Raw genomic sequence first — 19,179 nt, 5'->3', positions numbered from 1 at the left:
ATCTGGTGACCGTGGAGGCCATTGGAGTACACTGAACTCATTGTCATGTTCAAGAAACCAGTGATGAGATGATTTGAGCTTTGTGACATGATGCATTATCCTACTGGAAGTAACCATCAGAAGATGGGTACACTGTAGTCATAAAGGGATGGACATGGTCAGCAACAATACTCAGGTAGGCTGTGGTGTTTAAAGCGGCGTTCCACTCAAAAATGGAACTTCTGCTTTAAGGGAGGTGACCCCCTGACATGCCAAATTTGACATGTCATTTTTGGGGGGGGGGGGGGGGCGGATACCCTCTTTTTAGAGGGTCCCAGCTCCCACTTGCTCCCGGCGCACCGTGGCACCAGAAGGGAGATCACCTCTCCCCCCTCCCTCTCGGCAATCATCTGGGACACGTCACAGGTCCCAGATGATTGCCCGGTCAGTCACGGCGCGTGGCGCGGCTCGTGCATGCGCAGTGGGTGCCTGGCTGTGAAGCCACAGCCGGGCGCCCACAGTTACAATGCTGGTGCCGCAGAGAGGAGGGGGGCTTTGTTCCCCCACATCGCTGGACCGTGGGACAGGTAATTGTCCGATTATTAAAAATCAGCAGCTGCAGTATTTGTAGCTGCTGACTTTTATTTATTTTTTTTAAGCAGAACTCCGCTTTAAACGATGCTCAATTGGTACTAAGTGGCCCAAAGTGTGGCAAGAAAATATCCCCCACACCATTACACCACCAGCCCGAACCATTGATACAAGACAGGATGGATCCATGCGTTGATGCTGTTTACACCAAATTCTGACCCTAGTATCTGAATTTCGCAGCTGAAATCAAGACACGTCAGACCAGGCAATGCTTTTCCAGTCTTCTATTGTCCAATTTTGGGGAGCCTGTGCGAATTGTAGCCTCATTTTCCTGTTCTTAGCTGACAGGAGTTGCACATGGTATGGTCTTCTGCTGCTGTAGCCCATCTCCTTCAAGGTTCGATGCGTTGTGCTTTCAGAGATGTATTCTGTATGCCTTGGTTGTAACAAGTGATTATTTGAGTTACTGTTGCCTTTCTATCATCTCGAACCAGTCTGCCCATTCTCCTATGACCTCTCACATCAAAAAGGCATTTTTGTCCACACAACTGCCGCTAACTAGATATTTTCTCTTTTTCGGACCTTTCACTGTAAACCCTAGAGATGGTTGTGCGTGAAAATCTCAGTAGATCAGCAGTTTTTAAAATACACAGACCAGCCCATTCGGCACCAACAACCATGCGATGTTCAAAGTCACTTAAATCCCCTTTCTTCCCCATTCTGATACTCGGTTTGAACTTTAGCAAATCGTCTTCACCACATCTAGATGCTTAAATACATTGAGATGCTGCCATGTGATTGGCTAAATTAGCATTTTGTGTTACCAAGCAATTGAACAGGTGTACCTAATAAAGTTGCCGGTGAGTGTATATATATATGTATAGAGAGAGAGAGAGAGAGAGAATGAGAGAAACATTGTCCTATTTTCTAGCCATATGGGTTCATTCATATAGGCACAGAGGCCCATACAGAGTATGTTTATGCATGCAGCCATAGCCGCACAGAACATCTATCATTATTGGGCAGCCTGTTAAAATTCAATGACAGGCTAACAGATGTAATGGCTATAAGGACCTTCCCACACATTTGTGAGTGTTTACATGCATACAGGAATGGATGCAGTGCTGTGTCTTGACTTAGGCTGACAAGGCCCAGGCCTAGGGTGGCACTTTGCCAGGAGGGGTGGCAAAAAACTGCCCCCGCACCAAAAAAAGACCCCTCCTTTCTCCTCACGCACACAGGGCCACCATCAGGGGAGTACAGCTGAATCCCGGAGTCCAGTGCCATAACAAGAGTCGGCACTGAGCTCCAGTAACTGGCCAGACAGGGGCGTGGGCACCCGAGACATCTGCCGCCAGGGACATGACTGCAGTGTAAGAGCTGTGCTACTGTTCTGAGGTTTGTGTATAATATACAGTGGAGGGGGACACAGTAACCGGGAAGGGGGGGGGGGGGGGCAGATAACACAGATGCACACATGGAGTGATGGAAGGGGAGAGGAGATATGTGCTGGGGGGTGCTTTGGCAGGGGAGAGGATCTGACCCCCCCACTAGCATATATCCTCTCCCCTCCCAAAGCACCCCCCATAAGGGGTAACATATCCCCTTACCCCCCCCCCCAAATTAAAAGATGCCGCGTCCCTCTCCGTCCTCCTCCCATGGCATCCCTCTGTTCTCCTCCCATTGTGTCCCTCTGTCCTCCTCCCATTGTGTCCCTCTGTCCTCCTCCCATGGCGTCCCTCTGTCCTCCTCCCATTGTGTCCCTCTGTCCTCCTCCCACTGCATCCCTCTGTCCTCTTCCAAAGGCGTCCGTCCCTCTGTCCTCCGCCCATAGTGTCCCTCTGTCCTCCTCCCACGTTGTCCCTCTGTCCTCTTCCCACAGTGTCCATCCCTCTGTCCTTTTCCCACGGCGTCTGTCCCTCTGTCCGCCTCCTATGGCCTCCCTCTGTCCTCCTCCCACGGTGTCCCTCTGTTCTCCTCCCACGTTGTCCCTCTGTTCTCCTCCCACAGCATCTCTCTGTCCTCTTAACACGACGTCCCTCTGTCCTCTTCACACGGCGTCCCTCTGTCCTCTTCGCACGGCGTCCCTCTGTCCTCTTCGCACGGCGTCCCTCTGTCCTCTTCACACGGTGTCCCTCTGTCCTCTTCGCACGGCGTCCCTCTGTCCTCTTCGCACGGCGTCCCTCTGTCCACTTCGCACGGCGTCCCTCTGTCCTCTTCGCATGACGTCCCTCTGTCCTCTTCACACGGTGTCCCTCTGTCCTCTTCGCACGGCGTCCCTCTGTCCTCTTCGCACGGCGTCCCTCTGTCCTCTTCGCACGGCGTCCCTCTGTCCTCTTCGCACGGCGTCCCTCTGTCCTCTTCACACGGTGTCCCTCTGTCCTCTTCGCACGGCGTCCCTCTGTCCTCTTCGCACGGCGTCCCTCTGTCCACTTCGCACGGCGTCCCTCTGTCCTCTTCGCATGACGTCCCTCTGTCCTCTTCACACGGTGTCCCTCTGTCCTCTTCGCACGGCGTCCCTCTGTCCTCTTCGCACGGCGTCCCTCTGTTCTCTTCGCACGGTGTCTCTCTGTCCTCTTCACATGGCGTCCCTCTGTCCTCTTCACACGGTGTCCCTCTGTCCTCTTCACACAGTGTCCCTCTGTCCTCTTCACACAGTGTCCCTCTGTCCTCTTCACACGGCGTCTCTTCACACGACGTCCCTCTGTCCTCTTCACACGACGTCCCTCTGTCCTCTTCACACGACGTCCCTCTGTCCTCTTCACACGGCATCCCTCTCCTCGGTCCTCTTCACACAGTGTCCCTCTGTCCTCTTCACACGGTGTCTCTTCACACGACGTCCCTCTGTCCTCTTCAGACGACGTCCCTCTGTCCTCTTCACACGACGTCCCTCTGTCCTCTTCACAGGGCGTCCCTCTGTCCTCTTCACAGGGCGTCCCTCTGTCCTCTTCACACGGCGTCTCTCTGTCCTCTTCACATGGCGTCCCTCTGTCCTCTTCGCACGGTGTCTCTCTGTCCTCTTCACATTGCGTCCCTCTGTCCTCTTCACACAGTGTCCCTCTGTCCTCTTCACACAGTGTCACTCTGCCCTCTTCACACGGCGTCTCTTCACACGACGTCCCTCTGTCCTCTTCACACGACGTCCCTCTGTCCTCTTCACACGGCATCCCTCTGTCCTCTTCACACAGTGTCCCTCTGTCCTCTTCACACGACGTCCCTCTGTCCTCTTCACACGACATCCCTCTGTCCTCTTCGCACGGCGTCCCTCTGTCCTCTTCGCACGGCGTCCCTCTGTCCTCTTCGCACGGCGTCCCTCTGTCCTCTTCACACAGCGTCCCTCTGTCCTCTTCACACGACGTCCCTCTGTCCTCTTCGCACGGCATCCCTCTGTCCTCTTCACACGACGTCCCTCTGTCCTCTTCACACGACGTCCCTCTGTCCTCTTCACACAGCGTCCCTCTGTCCTCTTTACACGACGTCCCTCTGTCCTCTTCGCACGGCGTCCCTCTGTCCTCTTCACACGACGTCCCTCTGTCCTCTTCACACGACGTCCCTCTATCCTCTTCACACGACGTCCCTCTGTCCTCTTCACACGGCGTCCCTCTGTCCTCTTCACACTGCGTCCCTCTGTCCTCTTCACACGACGTCCCTCTGTCCTCTTCACACGACGTCCCTCTGTCCTCTTCACACGGCGTCTCTTCACACGACGTCCCTCTGTCCTCTTCACACGACGTCCCTCTGTCCTCTTCACACGACGTCCCTCTGTCCTCTTCACACGGCATCCCTCTGTCCTCTTCACACAGTGTCCCTCTGTCCTCTTCACACGACGTCCCTCTGTCCTCTTCACACGACATCCCTCTGTCCTCTTCGCACGGCGTCCCTCTGTCCTCTTCGCACGGCGTCCCTCTGTCCTCTTCACACAGCGTCCCTCTGTCCTCTTCACACGACGTCCCTCTGTCCTCTTCGCACGGCATCCCTCTGTCCTCTTCACACGACGTCCCTCTGTCCTCTTCACACGACGTCCCTCTGTCCTCTTCACACAGCGTCCCTCTGTCCTCTTTACACGACGTCCCTCTGTCCTCTTCGCACGGCGTCCCTCTGTCCTCTTCACACGACGTCCCTCTGTCCTCTTCACACGACGTCCCTCTATCCTCTTCACACGACGTCCCTCTGTCCTCTTCACACGGCGTTCCTCTGTCCTCTTCACACCGCGTCCCTCTGTCCTCTTCACACGACGTCCCTCTGTCCTCTTCACACGACGTCCCTCTGTCCTCTTCACACGACGTCCCTCTGTCCTCTTCACACGGCGTCCCTCTGTCCTCTTCACACGACGTCCCTCTCTCCTCTTCACACAGCGTCCCTCTGTCCTCTTTACACGACGTCCCTCTGTCCCCTTCGCACGGCGTCCCTCTGTCCTCTTCACACGACGTCCCTCTGTCCTCTTCACACAACGTCCCTCTGTCCTCTTCGCACGGCGTCCCTCTGTCCTCTTCACACGACGTCCCTTTGTCCTCTTCACACAGCTTCCCTCTGTCCTCTTTACACGACGTCCCTCTGTCCTCTTCGCATGGCGTCCCTCTGTCCTCTTCACACGACGTCCCTCTGTCCTCTTCACACGGCATCCCTCTTCACACGACGTCCCTCTGTCCTCTTCACATGACGTCCCTCTGTCCTCTTCACACGACGTCCCTCTGTCCTCTTCACACGACATCCCTCTTCACACGACGTCCCTCTGTCCTCTTCACACGACGTCCCTCTGTCCTCTTCACACGACGTTCCTCTGTCCTCTTCACACGGCGTCCCTCTGTCCTCTTCACACGACGTCCCTCTGTCCTCTTCACACAGCGTCCCTCTGTCCTCTTCACACGACGTCCCTCTGTCCTCTTCACACAGCGTACCTCTTTCCTCTTTACACGACGTCCCTCTGGCCTCTTCGCACGACGTCCCTCTGGCCTCTTCGCACGGCGTCCCTCTGTCCTCTTCACACAGCGTCCCTCTGTCCTCTTCACACGACGTCCCTCTGTCCTCTTCGGACGGCGTCCCTCTGTCCTCTTCACACGACGTCCCTCTGTCCTCTTCACACGACGTCCCTCTGTCCTCTTCACACGACGTCCCTCTGTCCTCTTCACACGACGTCCCTCTGTCCTCTTCACACGACATCCCTCTGTCCTCTTCACACAGCGTCCCTCTGTCCTCTTCACACGACGTCCCTCTGTCCTCTTCACACGACGTCCCTCTGTCCTCTTCACACGGCGTCCCTCTGTCCTCTTCACACGACGTCCCTCTGTCCTCTTCACACGGCGTCCCTCTGTCCTCTTTACACGACGTCCCTCTGTCCCCTTCGCACGGCGTCCCTCTGTCCTCTTCACACAACGTCCCTCTGTCCTCTTCACACAACGTCCCTCTGTCCTCTTCGCACGGCGTCCCTCTGTCCTCTTCACACGACATCCCTCTGTCCTCTTCACACGACGTCCCTCTGTCCTCTTCACACAGCGTCCCTCTGTCCTCTTTACACGACGTCCCTCTGTCCTCTTCGCACGGCGTCCCTCTGTCCTCTTCACACGACGTCCCTCTGTCCTCTTCACACGACGTCCCTCTGTCCTCTTCACACGCGTGTCTCATGGAGCTCGCTACCGCTCCCCTAACAATAGACCGTCCCTCTGTTCTCTTCGCACAGCGTCCCTCTGTCCTCTTCACACGACGTCCCTCTGTCCTCTTCACACAACGTCCCTCTGTCCTCTTCACACGGCGTCCCTCTGTCCTCTTCACACGATGTCCCTCTGTCCTCTTCACACAGCGTCCCTCTGTCCTCTTTACACGACGTCCCTCTGTCCTCTTCACACAGCGTCCCTCTGTCCTCTTCACACGGCGTCTCTTCACACGACGTCCCTCTGTCTTCTTCACACAATGTCCCTCTGTCCTCTTCACACGACGTCCCTCTGTCCTTTTCGCACGGCGTCCCTCTGTCCTCTTTACACAGCGTCCCTCTGTCCTCTTCACACGACGTCCCTCTGTCCTCTTCGGACGGCATCCCTCTGTCCTCTTCACACGACGACCCTCTGTCCTCTTCACACGACGTCCCTCTGTCCTCTTCACACGACATCCCTCTATCCTCTTCACACGGCGTCCCTCTGTCCTCTTCACACGACGTCCCTCTGTCCTCTTCGCACGACGTCCCTCTGTCCTCTTCGCACGGCGTCCCTCTGTCCTCTTCACACGACATCCCTCTATCCTCTTCACACGACGTCCCTCTCCTCTTCACACGGCATCCCTCTGTCCTCTTCACACAGCGTCCCTCTGTCCTCTTCCCGCGGCGTCTCTTCACACGATGTCCCTCTGTCCTCTTCACACGATGTCCTTCTGTCCTCTTCACACGACGTCCCTCTGTCCTCTTCGCACGACGTCCCTCTGTCCTCTTCACACGGCATCCCTCTCCTCTGTCCTCTTCACACAGTGTCCCTCTGTCCTCTTCACACGGCGTCTCTTCACACGACGTCCCTCTGTCCTCTTCACACGACGTCCCTCTGTCCTCTTCACACGACGTCCCTCTGTCCTCTTCACAGGGCGTCCCTCTGTCCTCTTCACACGGCGTCTCTCTGTCCTCTTCACATGGCGTCCCTCTGTCCTCTTCGCACAGCGTCCCTCTGTCCTCTTCACACAGCGTCCCTCTGTCCTCTTCGCACGGTGTCTCTCTGTCCTCTTCACATTGCGTCCCTCTGTCCTCTTCACATAGTGTCCCTCTGTCCTCTTCACACAGTGTCCCTCTGTCCTCTTCACACGGCGTCTCTTCACACGACGTCCCTCTGTCCTCTTCACACGGCATCCCTCTGTCCTCTTCACACAGTGTCCCTCTGTCCTCTTCACACGGCGTCTCTTCACACGACGTCCCTTTGTCCTCTTCACACGACGTCCCTCTGTCCTCTTCACATAGTGTCCCTCTGTCCTCTTCACATAGTGTCCCTCTGTCCTCTTCACACAGTGTCCCTCTGTCCTCTTCACACGGCGTCTCTTCACACGACGTCCCTTTGTCCTCTTCACACGACGTCCCTCTGTCCTCTTCACACGACGTCCCTCTGTCCTCTTCGCACGGCGTCCCTCTGTCCTCTTCACACAGTGTCCCCCTGTCCTCTTCACACGACGTCCCTCTGTCCTCTTCGCACGGCGTCCCTCTGTCCTCTTCACACGACGTCCCTCTGTCCTCTTCACACGACGTCCCTCTGTCCTCTTCACACAGCGTCCCTCTGTCCTCTTTACACAACGTCCCTCTGTCCTCTTCACACGACGTCCCTCTGTCCTCTTCACACGATGTCCCTCTGTCCTCTTCACACAGTGTCCCTCTGTCATCTTTACACGACGTCCCTCTGTCCCCTTCGCACGGCGTCCCTCTGTCCTCTTCACACGACGTCCCTCTGTCCTCTTCACACAACGTCCCTCTGTCCTCTTCGCACGGCGTCCCTCTGTCCTCTTCACACGACGTCCCTCTGTCCTCTTCACACGACGTCCCTCTGTCCTCTTCACAGGGCGTCCCTCTGTCCTCTTCACACGGCGTCTCTCTGTCCTCTTCACATGGCGTCCCTCTGTCCTCTTCGCACAGCGTCCCTCTGTCCTCTTCACACAGCGTCCCTCTGTCCTTTTCGCACGGTGTCTCTCTGTCCTCTTCACATTGCGTCCCTCTGTCCTCTTCACATAGTGTCCCTCTGTCCTCTTCACACAGTGTCCCTCTGTCCTCTTCACACGGCGTCTCTTCACACGACGTCCCTCTGTCCTCTTCACACGGCATCCCTCTGTCCTCTTCACACAGTGTCCCTCTGTCCTCTTCACACGGCGTCTCTTCACACGACGTCCCTTTGTCCTCTTCACACGACGTCCCTCTGTCCTCTTCACACGACGTCCCTCTGTCCTCTTCGCACGGCGTCCCTCTGTCCTCTTCACACAGTGTCCCCCTGTCCTCTTCACACGACGTCCCTCTGTCCTCTTCGCACGGCGTCCCTCTGTCCTCTTCACACGACGTCCCTCTGTCCTCTTCACACGACGTCCCTCTGTCCTCTTCACACAGCGTCCCTCTGTCCTCTTTACACAACGTCCCTCTGTCCTCTTCACACGACGTCCCTCTGTCCTCTTCACACGATGTCCCTCTGTCCTCTTCACACAGTGTCCCTCTGTCCTCTTTACACGACGTCCCTCTGTCCTCTTTACACGACGTCCCTCTGTCCCCTTCGCACGGCGTCCCTCTGTCCTCTTCACACGACGTCCCTCTGTCCTCTTCACACAACGTCCCTCTGTCCTCTTCGCACGGCGTCCCTCTGTCCTCTTCACACGACGTCCCTCTGTCCTCTTCACACGACGTCCCTCTGTCCTCTTCACACAGCGTCCCTCTGTCCTCTTTACACGACGTCCCTCTGTCCTCTTCGCACGGCGTCCCTCTGTCCTCTTCACACGACGTCCCTCTGTCCTCTTCACACGACGTCCCTCTGTCCTCTTCACACGACGTCCCTCTGTCCTCTTTACACGACGTCCCTCTGTCCTCTTCGCACGGCGTCCCTCTGTCCTCTTCACACGACGTCCCTCTGTCCTCTTCACACGACGTCCCTCTGTCCTCTTCACACGACGTCCCTCTGTCCTCTTCACACAGCGTCCCTCTGTCCTCTTTACACGACGTCCCTCTGTCCTCTTCACACGACGTCCCTCTGTCCTCTTCACACGATGTCCCTCTGTCCTCTTCACACAGTGTCCCTCTGTCCTCTTTACACGACGTCCCTCTGTCCCCTTCGCACGGCGTCCCTCTGTCCTCTTCACACAACGTCCCTCTGTCCTCTTCGCACGGCGTCCCTCTGTCCTCTTCACACAACGTCCCTCTGTCCTCTTCGCACGGCGTCCCTCTGTCCTCTTCACACGACGTCCCTCTGTCCTCTTCACACGACGTCCCTCTGTCCTCTTCACACAGCGTCCCTCTGTCCTCTTTACACGACGTCCCTCTGTCCTCTTCGCACGGCGTCCCTCTGTCCTCTTCACACGACGTCCCTCTGTCCTCTTCACACGACGTCCCTCTGTCCTCTTCACACGATGTCCCTCTGTCCTCTTTACACGACGTCCCTCTGTCCTCTTCGCACGGCATCCCTCTGTCCTCTTCACACGACGTCCCTCTGTCCTCTTCACACGACGTCCCTCTGTCCTCTTCACACGACGTCCCTCTGTCCTCTTCACACAGCGTCCCTCTGTCCTCTTTACACGACGTCCCTCTGTCCTCTTCACACGGCGTCCCTCTGTCCTCTTCACACGACGTCCCTCTGTCCTCTTCACACGACGTCCCTCTGTCCTCTTCACACGACGTCCCTCTGTCCCCTTCACACGACGTCCCTCTGTCCTCTTCACACGATGTCCCTCTGTCCTCTTCACACAGCGTCCCTCTGTCCTCTTCACACGACGTCCCTCTGGCCTCTTCGCACGGCTTCCCTCTGTCCTCTTCACACAGCATCCCTCTGTCCTCTTCACATGACGTCCCTCTGTCCTCTTCGGACGGCGTCCCTCTGTCCTCTTCACACGACGTCCCTCTGTCCTCTTCACACGATGTCCCTCTGTCCTCTTCACACAGTGTCCCTCTGTCCTCTTTACACGACGTCCCTCTGTCCCCTTCGCACGGCGTCCCTCTGTCCTCTTCACACGACGTCCCTCTGTCCTCTTCACACAACGTCCCTCTGTCCTCTTCGCACGGCGTCCCTCTGTCCTCTTCACACGACGTCCCTCTGTCCTCTTCACACGACGTCCCTCTGTCCTCTTCACACAGCGTCCCTCTGTCCTCTTTACACGACGTCCCTCTGTCCTCTTCGCACGGCGTCCCTCTGTCCTCTTCACACGACGTCCCTCTGTCCTCTTCACACGACGTCCCTCTGTCCTCTTCACACGACGTCCCTCTGTCCTCTTTACACGACGTCCCTCTGTCCTCTTCGCACGGCGTCCCTCTGTCCTCTTCACACGACGTCCCTCTGTCCTCTTCACACGACGTCCCTCTGTCCTCTTCACACGACGTCCCTCTGTCCTCTTCACACAGCGTCCCTCTGTCCTCTTTACACGACGTCCCTCTGTCCTCTTCACACGACGTCCCTCTGTCCTCTTCACACGATGTCCCTCTGTCCTCTTCACACAGTGTCCCTCTGTCCTCTTTACACGACGTCCCTCTGTCCCCTTCGCACGGCGTCCCTCTGTCCTCTTCACACGACGTCCCTCTGTCCTCTTCACACAACGTCCCTCTGTCCTCTTCGCACGGCGTCCCTCTGTCCTCTTCACACGACGTCCCTCTGTCCTCTTCACACGACGTCCCTCTGTCCTCTTCACACAGCGTCCCTCTGTCCTCTTTACACGACGTCCCTCTGTCCTCTTCGCACGGCGTCCCTCTGTCCTCTTCACACGACGTCCCTCTGTCCTCTTCACACGACGTCCCTCTGTCCTCTTCACACGACGTCCCTCTGTCCTCTTTACACGACGTCCCTCTGTCCTCTTCGCACGGCATCCCTCTGTCCTCTTCACACGACGTCCCTCTGTCCTCTTCACACGACGTCCCTCTGTCCTCTTCACACGACGTCCCTCTGTCCTCTTCACACAGCGTCCCTCTGTCCTCTTTACACGACGTCCCTCTGTCCTCTTCACACGGCGTCCCTCTGTCCTCTTCACACGACGTCCCTCTGTCATCTTCACACGACGTCCCTCTGTCCTCTTCACACGACGTCCCTCTGTCCCCTTCACACGACGTCCCTCTGTCCTCTTCACACGATGTCCCTCTGTCCTCTTCACACAGCGTCCCTCTGTCCTCTTTACACGACGTCCCTCTGGCCTCTTCGCACGGCTTCCCTCTGTCCTCTTCACACAGCATCCCTCTGTCCTCTTCACATGACGTCCCTCTGTCCTCTTCGGACGGCGTCCCTCTGTCCTCTTCACACGACATCCCTCTGTCCTCTTCACACGACGTCCCTCTGTCCTCTTCACACGATGTCCCTCTGTCCTCTTCACACGACATCCCTCTGTCCTCTTCACACGGCGTCCCTCTGTCCTCTTCACACGACGTCCCTCTGTCCTCTTCACACGATGTCCCTCTGTCCTCTTCACACAATGTCCCTCTGTCCTCTTCACACAACGTCCCTCTGTCCTTTTCGCACGGCGTCCCTCTGTCCTCTTCACACAGCGTCCCTCTGTCCTCTTCACACGACGTCCCTCTGTCCTCTTCGGACGGCGTCCCTCTGTCCTCTTCACACGACGTCCCTCTGTCCTCTTCACACGACGTCCCTCTGTCCTCTTCACACGACATCCCTCTGTCCTCTTCACACGGCGTCCCTCTGTCCTCTTCACACAACGTCCCTCTGTCCTCTTCGCACGACGTCCCTCTGTCCTCTTCGCACGGCGTCCCTCTGTCCTCTTCACACGACATCCCTCTGTCCTCTTCACACGACGTCCCTCTCCTCTTCACACGGCATCCCTCTGTCCTCTTCACACAGCGTCCCTCTGTCCTCTTCACACGGCGTCTCTTCACACGACGTCCCTCTGTCCTCTTCACACGATGTCCCTCTGTCCTCTTCACACGACGTCCCTCTGTCCTCTTCGCACGGCGTCCCTCTGTCCTCTTCACACGACGTCCCTCTGTCCTCTTCACACAACGTCCCTCTGTCCTCTTCACACGACGTCCCTCTGTCCTCTTCACACGGCGTCCCTCTGTCCTCTTCACACGACGTCTCTCTGTCCTCTTCACACGACGTCCCTCTGTCCTCTTCACACGACGTCCCTCTGTCCTCTTCACACGACGTCCCTCTGTCCTCTTCACACGACGTCCCTCTGTCCTCTTCACACGGCGTCCCTCTGTCCTCTTCACACGATGTCCCTCTGTCCTCTTCACACGGCGTCCCTCTGTCCTCTTCACACGACGTCCCTCTGTCCTCTTCACACGACGTCCCTCTGTCCTCTTTGCACGACGTCCCTCTGTCCTCTTCACACGGCGTCCCTCTGTCCTCTTCACACGACATCCCTCTGTCCTCTTCACACGGCGTCCCTCTGTCCTCTTCACACGACGTCCCTCTGTCCTCTTCACACGACGTCCCTCTGTCCTCTTCACACGGCGTCCCTCTGTCCTCTTCACACGATGTCCCTCTGTCCTCTTCACACGGCATCCCTCTGTCCTCTTCACACGACGTCCCTCTGTCCTCTTCACACGACGTCCCTCTGTCCTCTTCACACGACATCCCTCTGTCCTCTTCACACGACGTCCCTCTGTCCTCTTCACACGGCGTCCCTCTGTCCTCTTCACACAGCGTCCCTCTGTCCTCTTCACATGGAGTCCCTCTGTCCTCTTCACACGGCATCCCTCTGTCCACCCATGAAGATGACAGGGCGGGTCTTAAACAGGAAGGGGTGTGGCCTTGACAGGAAGGGGTGGCTCATATTTAAATTAGGGGATGCGTGAGTTTAGTCAGGCTTAGGGCAGCACAAAACCTAAATACACCACTGGATAGAGTCTGTATATGTTCAGGGCCATGCATCTGTCCCTATATAGATATAAATGTTGGGATGTGGAAAGATCTGTACAGCTTCTTCTGCCATTGATTTTTAGCAGGTTGATGGCAGCAACTCTGTGCTTTTCCCACATCCAATTCGCATTACAGGAGATTGCGACCGGCTCTCTATGGTGCCAGTTCACACATCTCCAGAGCGGCTGCGGAGCAAATTGCACAGAGGTCCTTTGTGTCTTTGGCTCGTTTCAAGGCCGAATTCAGACAAAATATTTGTCCCTGATTCATCCCTGAAATGAAGAACAGGGACTCTCCGGACCCCTGCTGCGAGCCGCGTCTGTCAGAGGTGTGAACCCAGCCTTGTGCCGCGTACAAACGAGCGGACTTTACGGCAGACTTTGCCCGGCGGACAGGATTTCGTCGGACAGTTCGATCGTGTGTGGGCTCCAGCGGACTTTGTTTTCTCAAAAGTTGGACGGACTTAGATTTGAAACATGTTTCAAATCTATCCGACGGACTCGATTCCGGTCAAAAAATCCGCTCGTCTGTATGCTAGTTTGACGGACAAAAAGCCACGCTAGGGCAGCTATTGGCTACTGGCTATGAACTTCCTTGTTTTAGTCCAGTCGTACGTCATCACGTACGAATTCGACTGACTTTGGTTGATTGTGTGTAGGCAAGTCCGTTCATTCAGAAAGTCTGTCGTAAAGTCCGTCGAAAAGTCCGCCGGGCAAAGTCTGCCGTAAAGTCCGATCGTGTGTACGTGGCATTGGATGTTAGATCTTTGTATTGATATAAAGTGAAGGTCTCTTCTTAAGTCGATTCACGATTGAATAGACATAACTTCCAATCGATTTAGATTGGATTCAATTGAATTGACTTGATCAGCCAGGGAGGAAAATTGCATCAATAATGCTGCATCAAACTACGAGATACTTTGATCATGAATCAAAATGTATTTCGATTGATCACATTATGAGATTGCATGGGCTAACTAGAAATGCCTTTTAAAACATACAAACATATATTCCAGCTATTGATGAAAAATAATTTCCCTGTGTGTGGAATCAAATCTGTTCTTAACCATTGATTATCCTTATTGGGACAGATTATTCATATTCTTATTGGAAAAGATTGATCGAAAAAGAAATCAATCATTTTTTGAAGTGTGTATGGTCACCTATATTATTATTATTTTACAGGATTTATATAGCGCCAACAGTTTGCGCATTGCTTTACAATATAAAGGGAGACAGTACAGTTACAATACAGTTCAATACAAAAGGAATTGGAGGGCCCTGCTCATGGATCTTACAATCTATAGATTTTAGATCTTTCTATATATATATATATATATATATATATATATATATATATATATATATATATAAAGAAGGTCTCTTATTAGTTCTGTCCACAACTGATCAGACATAACTTCCCCACTAATTGATTTAAATTTGATTTAGATCAGATTCCATTAAACTGAGTCGATCAGCCAGAGTGGAAAATTATTGATCATCCTGCATCATTTGGCAGCACCTGGAGACACTTTGATCACGAATCCGATCATATTTCGATTGATCAGATTATGGGATTGTATGTTAAAACCAGACATGCTATCATAGGCGTGTGCATGGGGTGTGTTAGGTGTGCCTGGGCACACCCTAATCACTCCATGCACTGTGGATGGCTCCTGCTGGCTAGCTGCTCCCCCATGTCTCCTCCCGCAGTGTTTCTGGCTTCCCTCCTCCCCTCCTGGCTTCTGCTGCGGGCACATGGAGGAAGGTTTCAGGTTGAAGAGTGGGGGAAGGGGTCAGTAAATGTAATTTCCCCTTCCTTTTTCAAATGAACATAGTGAGTGATCAGTACCGATCACTTGCTGTATTCATTCATAACTGAAGCATAGTAAGCTATGTGTATGAACAGGAAGCCGCTCAGCACAGAGCACTTCCCATTCATTCACTGTCCAATGCAGCTGAGGCTGCAGAGAAAGGGAATGGGGAATCTCTGTCCTCAGTCCCTTTCTCTGTCTCAAAAGGGAGACATCAGCATTGACGGCCCTTCCATAGGGGACGCAGGGGCGCCGCCCCCCTAATACATGTGCCCAGCCCCTAATCTACATGCAGGGTGCCGGATGCATGAATTCCAATGGGGTTTTTTTTTTTTTTTTTTTTTTTTAGAAGAACGTGATTAGAGCCTGAGGCTCTAATTGGCTTAAAAAAAACGGTGGGCACTGCTACAAGTGATTGTGGTGAGCAGGCACCAAAGGGTCCAGAGTATTTATATGTGGATGTGTGTTTGAGCTTTGGGGTGCACACCCTAACGCATGCATACCTCCCAACATTTTGAGATGGGACCTACTAGCAAATGTTTGTAGGTGTAGGACACGCCTCCTGCCACACCCCCTTAAAGGAGAATTAACCAAAGCAAAAGGTTAATAAAATCCACAAGAGATCTTTTTTTTTACCACTACTATTCCTTAACATTGGCTTTTAAATTTTACAAATTCACCAATTTAGAAATCAGATAAAAGGTCTAGCACTGGGAAACACTTTTTGAAAGATAAAAAGTGCATTTTATATAGAATTACAGAGAGCAGACCAAAATGAGGGACAAATGAGGAGGAAAGAGGGACAGAGGGACATTGCTCCAAATCAGGGACAGTCCCTCGAAATCAGGGACAGTTGGGAGCTATGGCTAATGCAATGGGCTGGGCACCCCTATGGATACCATTGGTAATTTATGTTTCCTATATTGCAACTATCGATTAAAATCCAAGTTCCCATAGAATGGGTTGTTGACTAGAGATGGATTCCTTCCTTTTGGGAGAGATTAATGAGAAAAGAAATGTCAGATTCCTTTGTATGAAATAAAAGGTGCTGGTATCGGGGCTGTGCAGAGTGCTGGGATTATGTGCTGTGTGATTAATGTCCAGGAGGGGAGGGAGGTGTGTTTTCATGTGACAAGACATCGCAGGCAGCGCTCGGCTCCCCTATTAAATGGCAGTGTGGAGCCGGCCGGGCACAGCAGACAGGGGATGCCAGGCTGGAGAACGCTCGGCTATCATGCTGCATTGGAATGAGGAAGTGGAGTGGAAAGGGGTGGGACTGAGAGGAGAGCTTCATCCTGGGGCGCCTCTCAGAGGAGCACATGGAGCCACTGCTGGACGGGACTGGGAGAGCGGACTGCAGCTGGGACATAGGAGAGCAGGTAAGTGCACACCGTCCTCCTCTATACGACCAGTCCTCCACTAGTCTCCTATTCCTCTCCTCTCTCAATGCTCTACACTATTCCTTCTATTATTTACACTCACTTATATGTATTATATACATTTACAGGTGTACAACCTGCATGCCACATACACACTATACATACACTATACATATATATATATATATATATATATATGTATGTGTGTAAATACAGGGGAACACGTGGACAGTCTGCATATTGAACACACTGTGCACTTTTATATTATTATAATGACTGAACTCCACTCCAGTAAAGTCTCCTCATTCAGAATAACACCCAAGACTGACTTCTCCATCAGAGGATTATTCCTCAGCACAGCCATAGCAGGTGCATTCTTCCCTTCTGGGTCATGCCATCAAATCTTCATTGGTGAATGATATATATTGATACATAGGAACATGGATAGACCTTCCCTGTGTTCCATTCTATCTTCACTCCACCTGAGGTTCAGCAAGTTGGCCAACATGGGTAGAATCTATACTGTGTCATATGTGCCTGCCTACAGCTCTGCTATGTCATTGTGTGGAGTGTTACCTTGCAGTTAAAAGCACTGAATATGTTAGATTGACCAAAAAAGTATTAAATAAGTTAGTTAAAAAAAAAAAGCACTGATTATGTTAGATTGACCAAAAAAGTATTAAATAAGTTAGTTAAAAAAAAAAAAAGCACTGAATATGTTAGATTGATGAAAAAAGTATTACATAAGTTAGAATAATAATAAAAAAAAGTATTGCGTATGTTAGATTGATCAAAAAAGTATTAAATAAGTTAGAATAATATAAAAAAAAAGTATTGCGTATGTTAGATTGATCAAAAAAGTATTAAATAAGTTAGATTGATAAAAAAAGTATTGAATATGTTAGATTGATCAAAAAAGTATTACATAATTTAGTTTAATACTTAATAATACTTAATAATAATAAAAAGAAAATATTGGATATGTTAGATTGATCGAAAAAAGTAATAATAAGTTAGATTAATAATAAAAAAAAGTATTGCATATGTTAGATTGATCAAAAAAGTATTAAATAATTTAGTTTAATAATAATAAAAAAAAAAGTATCGGATATGTTAGATTAATCAAAAAAGTATTAAATAAGTTAGATTAATAATTAAAAAAAAGTATTGAATATGTTAGATTGATCAAAAAAGTATTAAATTAGTTAGATTAAAAAAAAAAAAAAGTATTGAATATGTTAGATTGATCAAAAAAGTATTAAATAAGTTAGATTAATAAAAAAAGTATTGAATGTGTTAGATTGATCAAAAAAGTATTAAATAAGTTAGATTATTAAAAAAAAATATTGAATATGTTACATTGATTAAAAAAGTATTAAATAAGTTAGATTAATAAAAAAAAAAAAAGTACTGAATAAGTTCGATTGATCTAAAAAACTACTGAATACATTTGATTGATCAAAAAAAGTATTATTTAAATTAGATTGATAACAAGGTACTAAATACATTAGATTGATAATGAAAAGTATTGAATAAATATATTGTACTTCAATATCTGGGCTCACGAGTGCAGTGGATGGATTGTCTGGCATCCAAAGTTTAGTTTAGAGCAAGTTTAGCATATACATGCTGCATCTGTTCAACAGGTTGTGTGGACCATGCTCAGTGGATAGGTGTTATGAAGGGCTGGAGAAAGTTACTAAAAACATAGGAAGATCCTGATTATGTATAGGTTGGGCAATTTAATATGTGTTTTACAAGCAAATATAGACAGGAATAGAGGAGGATAAGGTATTGAGTGTGTGTGTGTGTGTGTGTATCTATATAGATAGATATAGATATCTATATAGATATCTATATCTATCTATATAGATATAGATATATAATTTTTTGTATACACTGTACAGTATATATATATATATATATATATATATATATATATATATATATATATATATATAAATACCGAGGGATAGGTGTTTTGTTGTACAGCTCATATGAAGGTACGAACAGTAGAAAGTAAACACATCTTAATTTAAATGTTTTAATCCAAACATTTACAGAAGCAATGTGGACATGTTTGAAAACTGTTTTCGGTGTGTTTATTATTTTTTTTTTTTTCATAATCTGTTATGAGTTTTAAAGGGTTTAGGTTCTGTTTGCAGACTACACTATGCTAACACGGAAGTAGTCAGGACATTGACAAAATTTGGAGAAGTTTTTATATGAGTAAGCCTCCATTTGTCTTAGGCTCATAACTTGCAATGTGTTGGTCTTGATTGGATTGATTATTTTTTGGGATATTGCAAGTCTGAGAAACAGATGTTTTTATTGGGTGTCAGTGAGGGCAGGTGGAGTGGACATAACAGTAAGAAGAACCATTTTCGGTCAGTAAGACAGAATTAGACTGTTTATGTATAAATGTGAATTATTGGGTGTTTGCAAAAGTTTAGAATGTTATTTATGTGGCCTTTTTTTTTAAATTTCATAATTTACTAAATTTTTACATCAACTTTACGACCTTGTTTTTATTATTATAGAAGATTATGGAGGAAAACACCTCTTTCTCCATCTCTTTCTATCTTTTTTTCTAAGTTACTATCTATTAATCTATATTTCTCATAAGAAATACATTGTCATTAAAAATCATGGCAAATGTCTAATACATTATAAAAACTGCACCTGAGAAAGTATTTGAAGTATTTATCAGAAAGACTTATTTTGTTCAGTATATAGTTTTACCTTTGCTTACAAGCAGTCGATGTACTAAGATGACAATACTTTATATTCATAATAATAGAAATAATCATAATTAATAATACCACTACAACAATACTAATAATTAATAATGCCATTAAAAACACTATGCAGAACATAAAAAAAGGATCCACTAATAATGGAGAACTGG

The 19,179-nt window shown here is 50.4% G+C and overlaps 1 protein-coding gene across 10 annotated transcripts in view; it reads left to right on the top strand.

The window, feature by feature from the left end:
- Positions 1-15,961: 15,961 nt before the first annotated feature.
- IKZF1 (IKAROS family zinc finger 1) overlaps positions 15,962-19,179 on the top strand; it is a 216,972-nt gene continuing 213,754 nt past the window's right edge. For 2 of the 10 annotated variants that reach the window (XM_073630614.1, XM_073630609.1), the window contains exon 1: positions 15,964-16,271. In XM_073630614.1, coding sequence (XP_073486715.1) covers positions 16,061-16,271 — 211 coding nt within the window. In that variant the 5' untranslated portion in view covers positions 15,964-16,060. Of the gene's footprint in view, positions 16,272-18,151; positions 18,659-19,179 lie in introns of those variants that run through there. The other 8 variants (XM_073630615.1, XM_073630611.1, XM_073630608.1 and 5 more) reach the window with 7 other exon arrangements.

Source organism: Aquarana catesbeiana, linkage group LG05, assembly GCF_042186555.1.
Source record: "Aquarana catesbeiana isolate 2022-GZ linkage group LG05, ASM4218655v1, whole genome shotgun sequence".
Lineage (NCBI taxonomy): Eukaryota > Metazoa > Chordata > Amphibia > Anura > Ranidae > Aquarana > Aquarana catesbeiana.
This window is presented reverse-complemented; position numbering and strand designations above follow the sequence as displayed.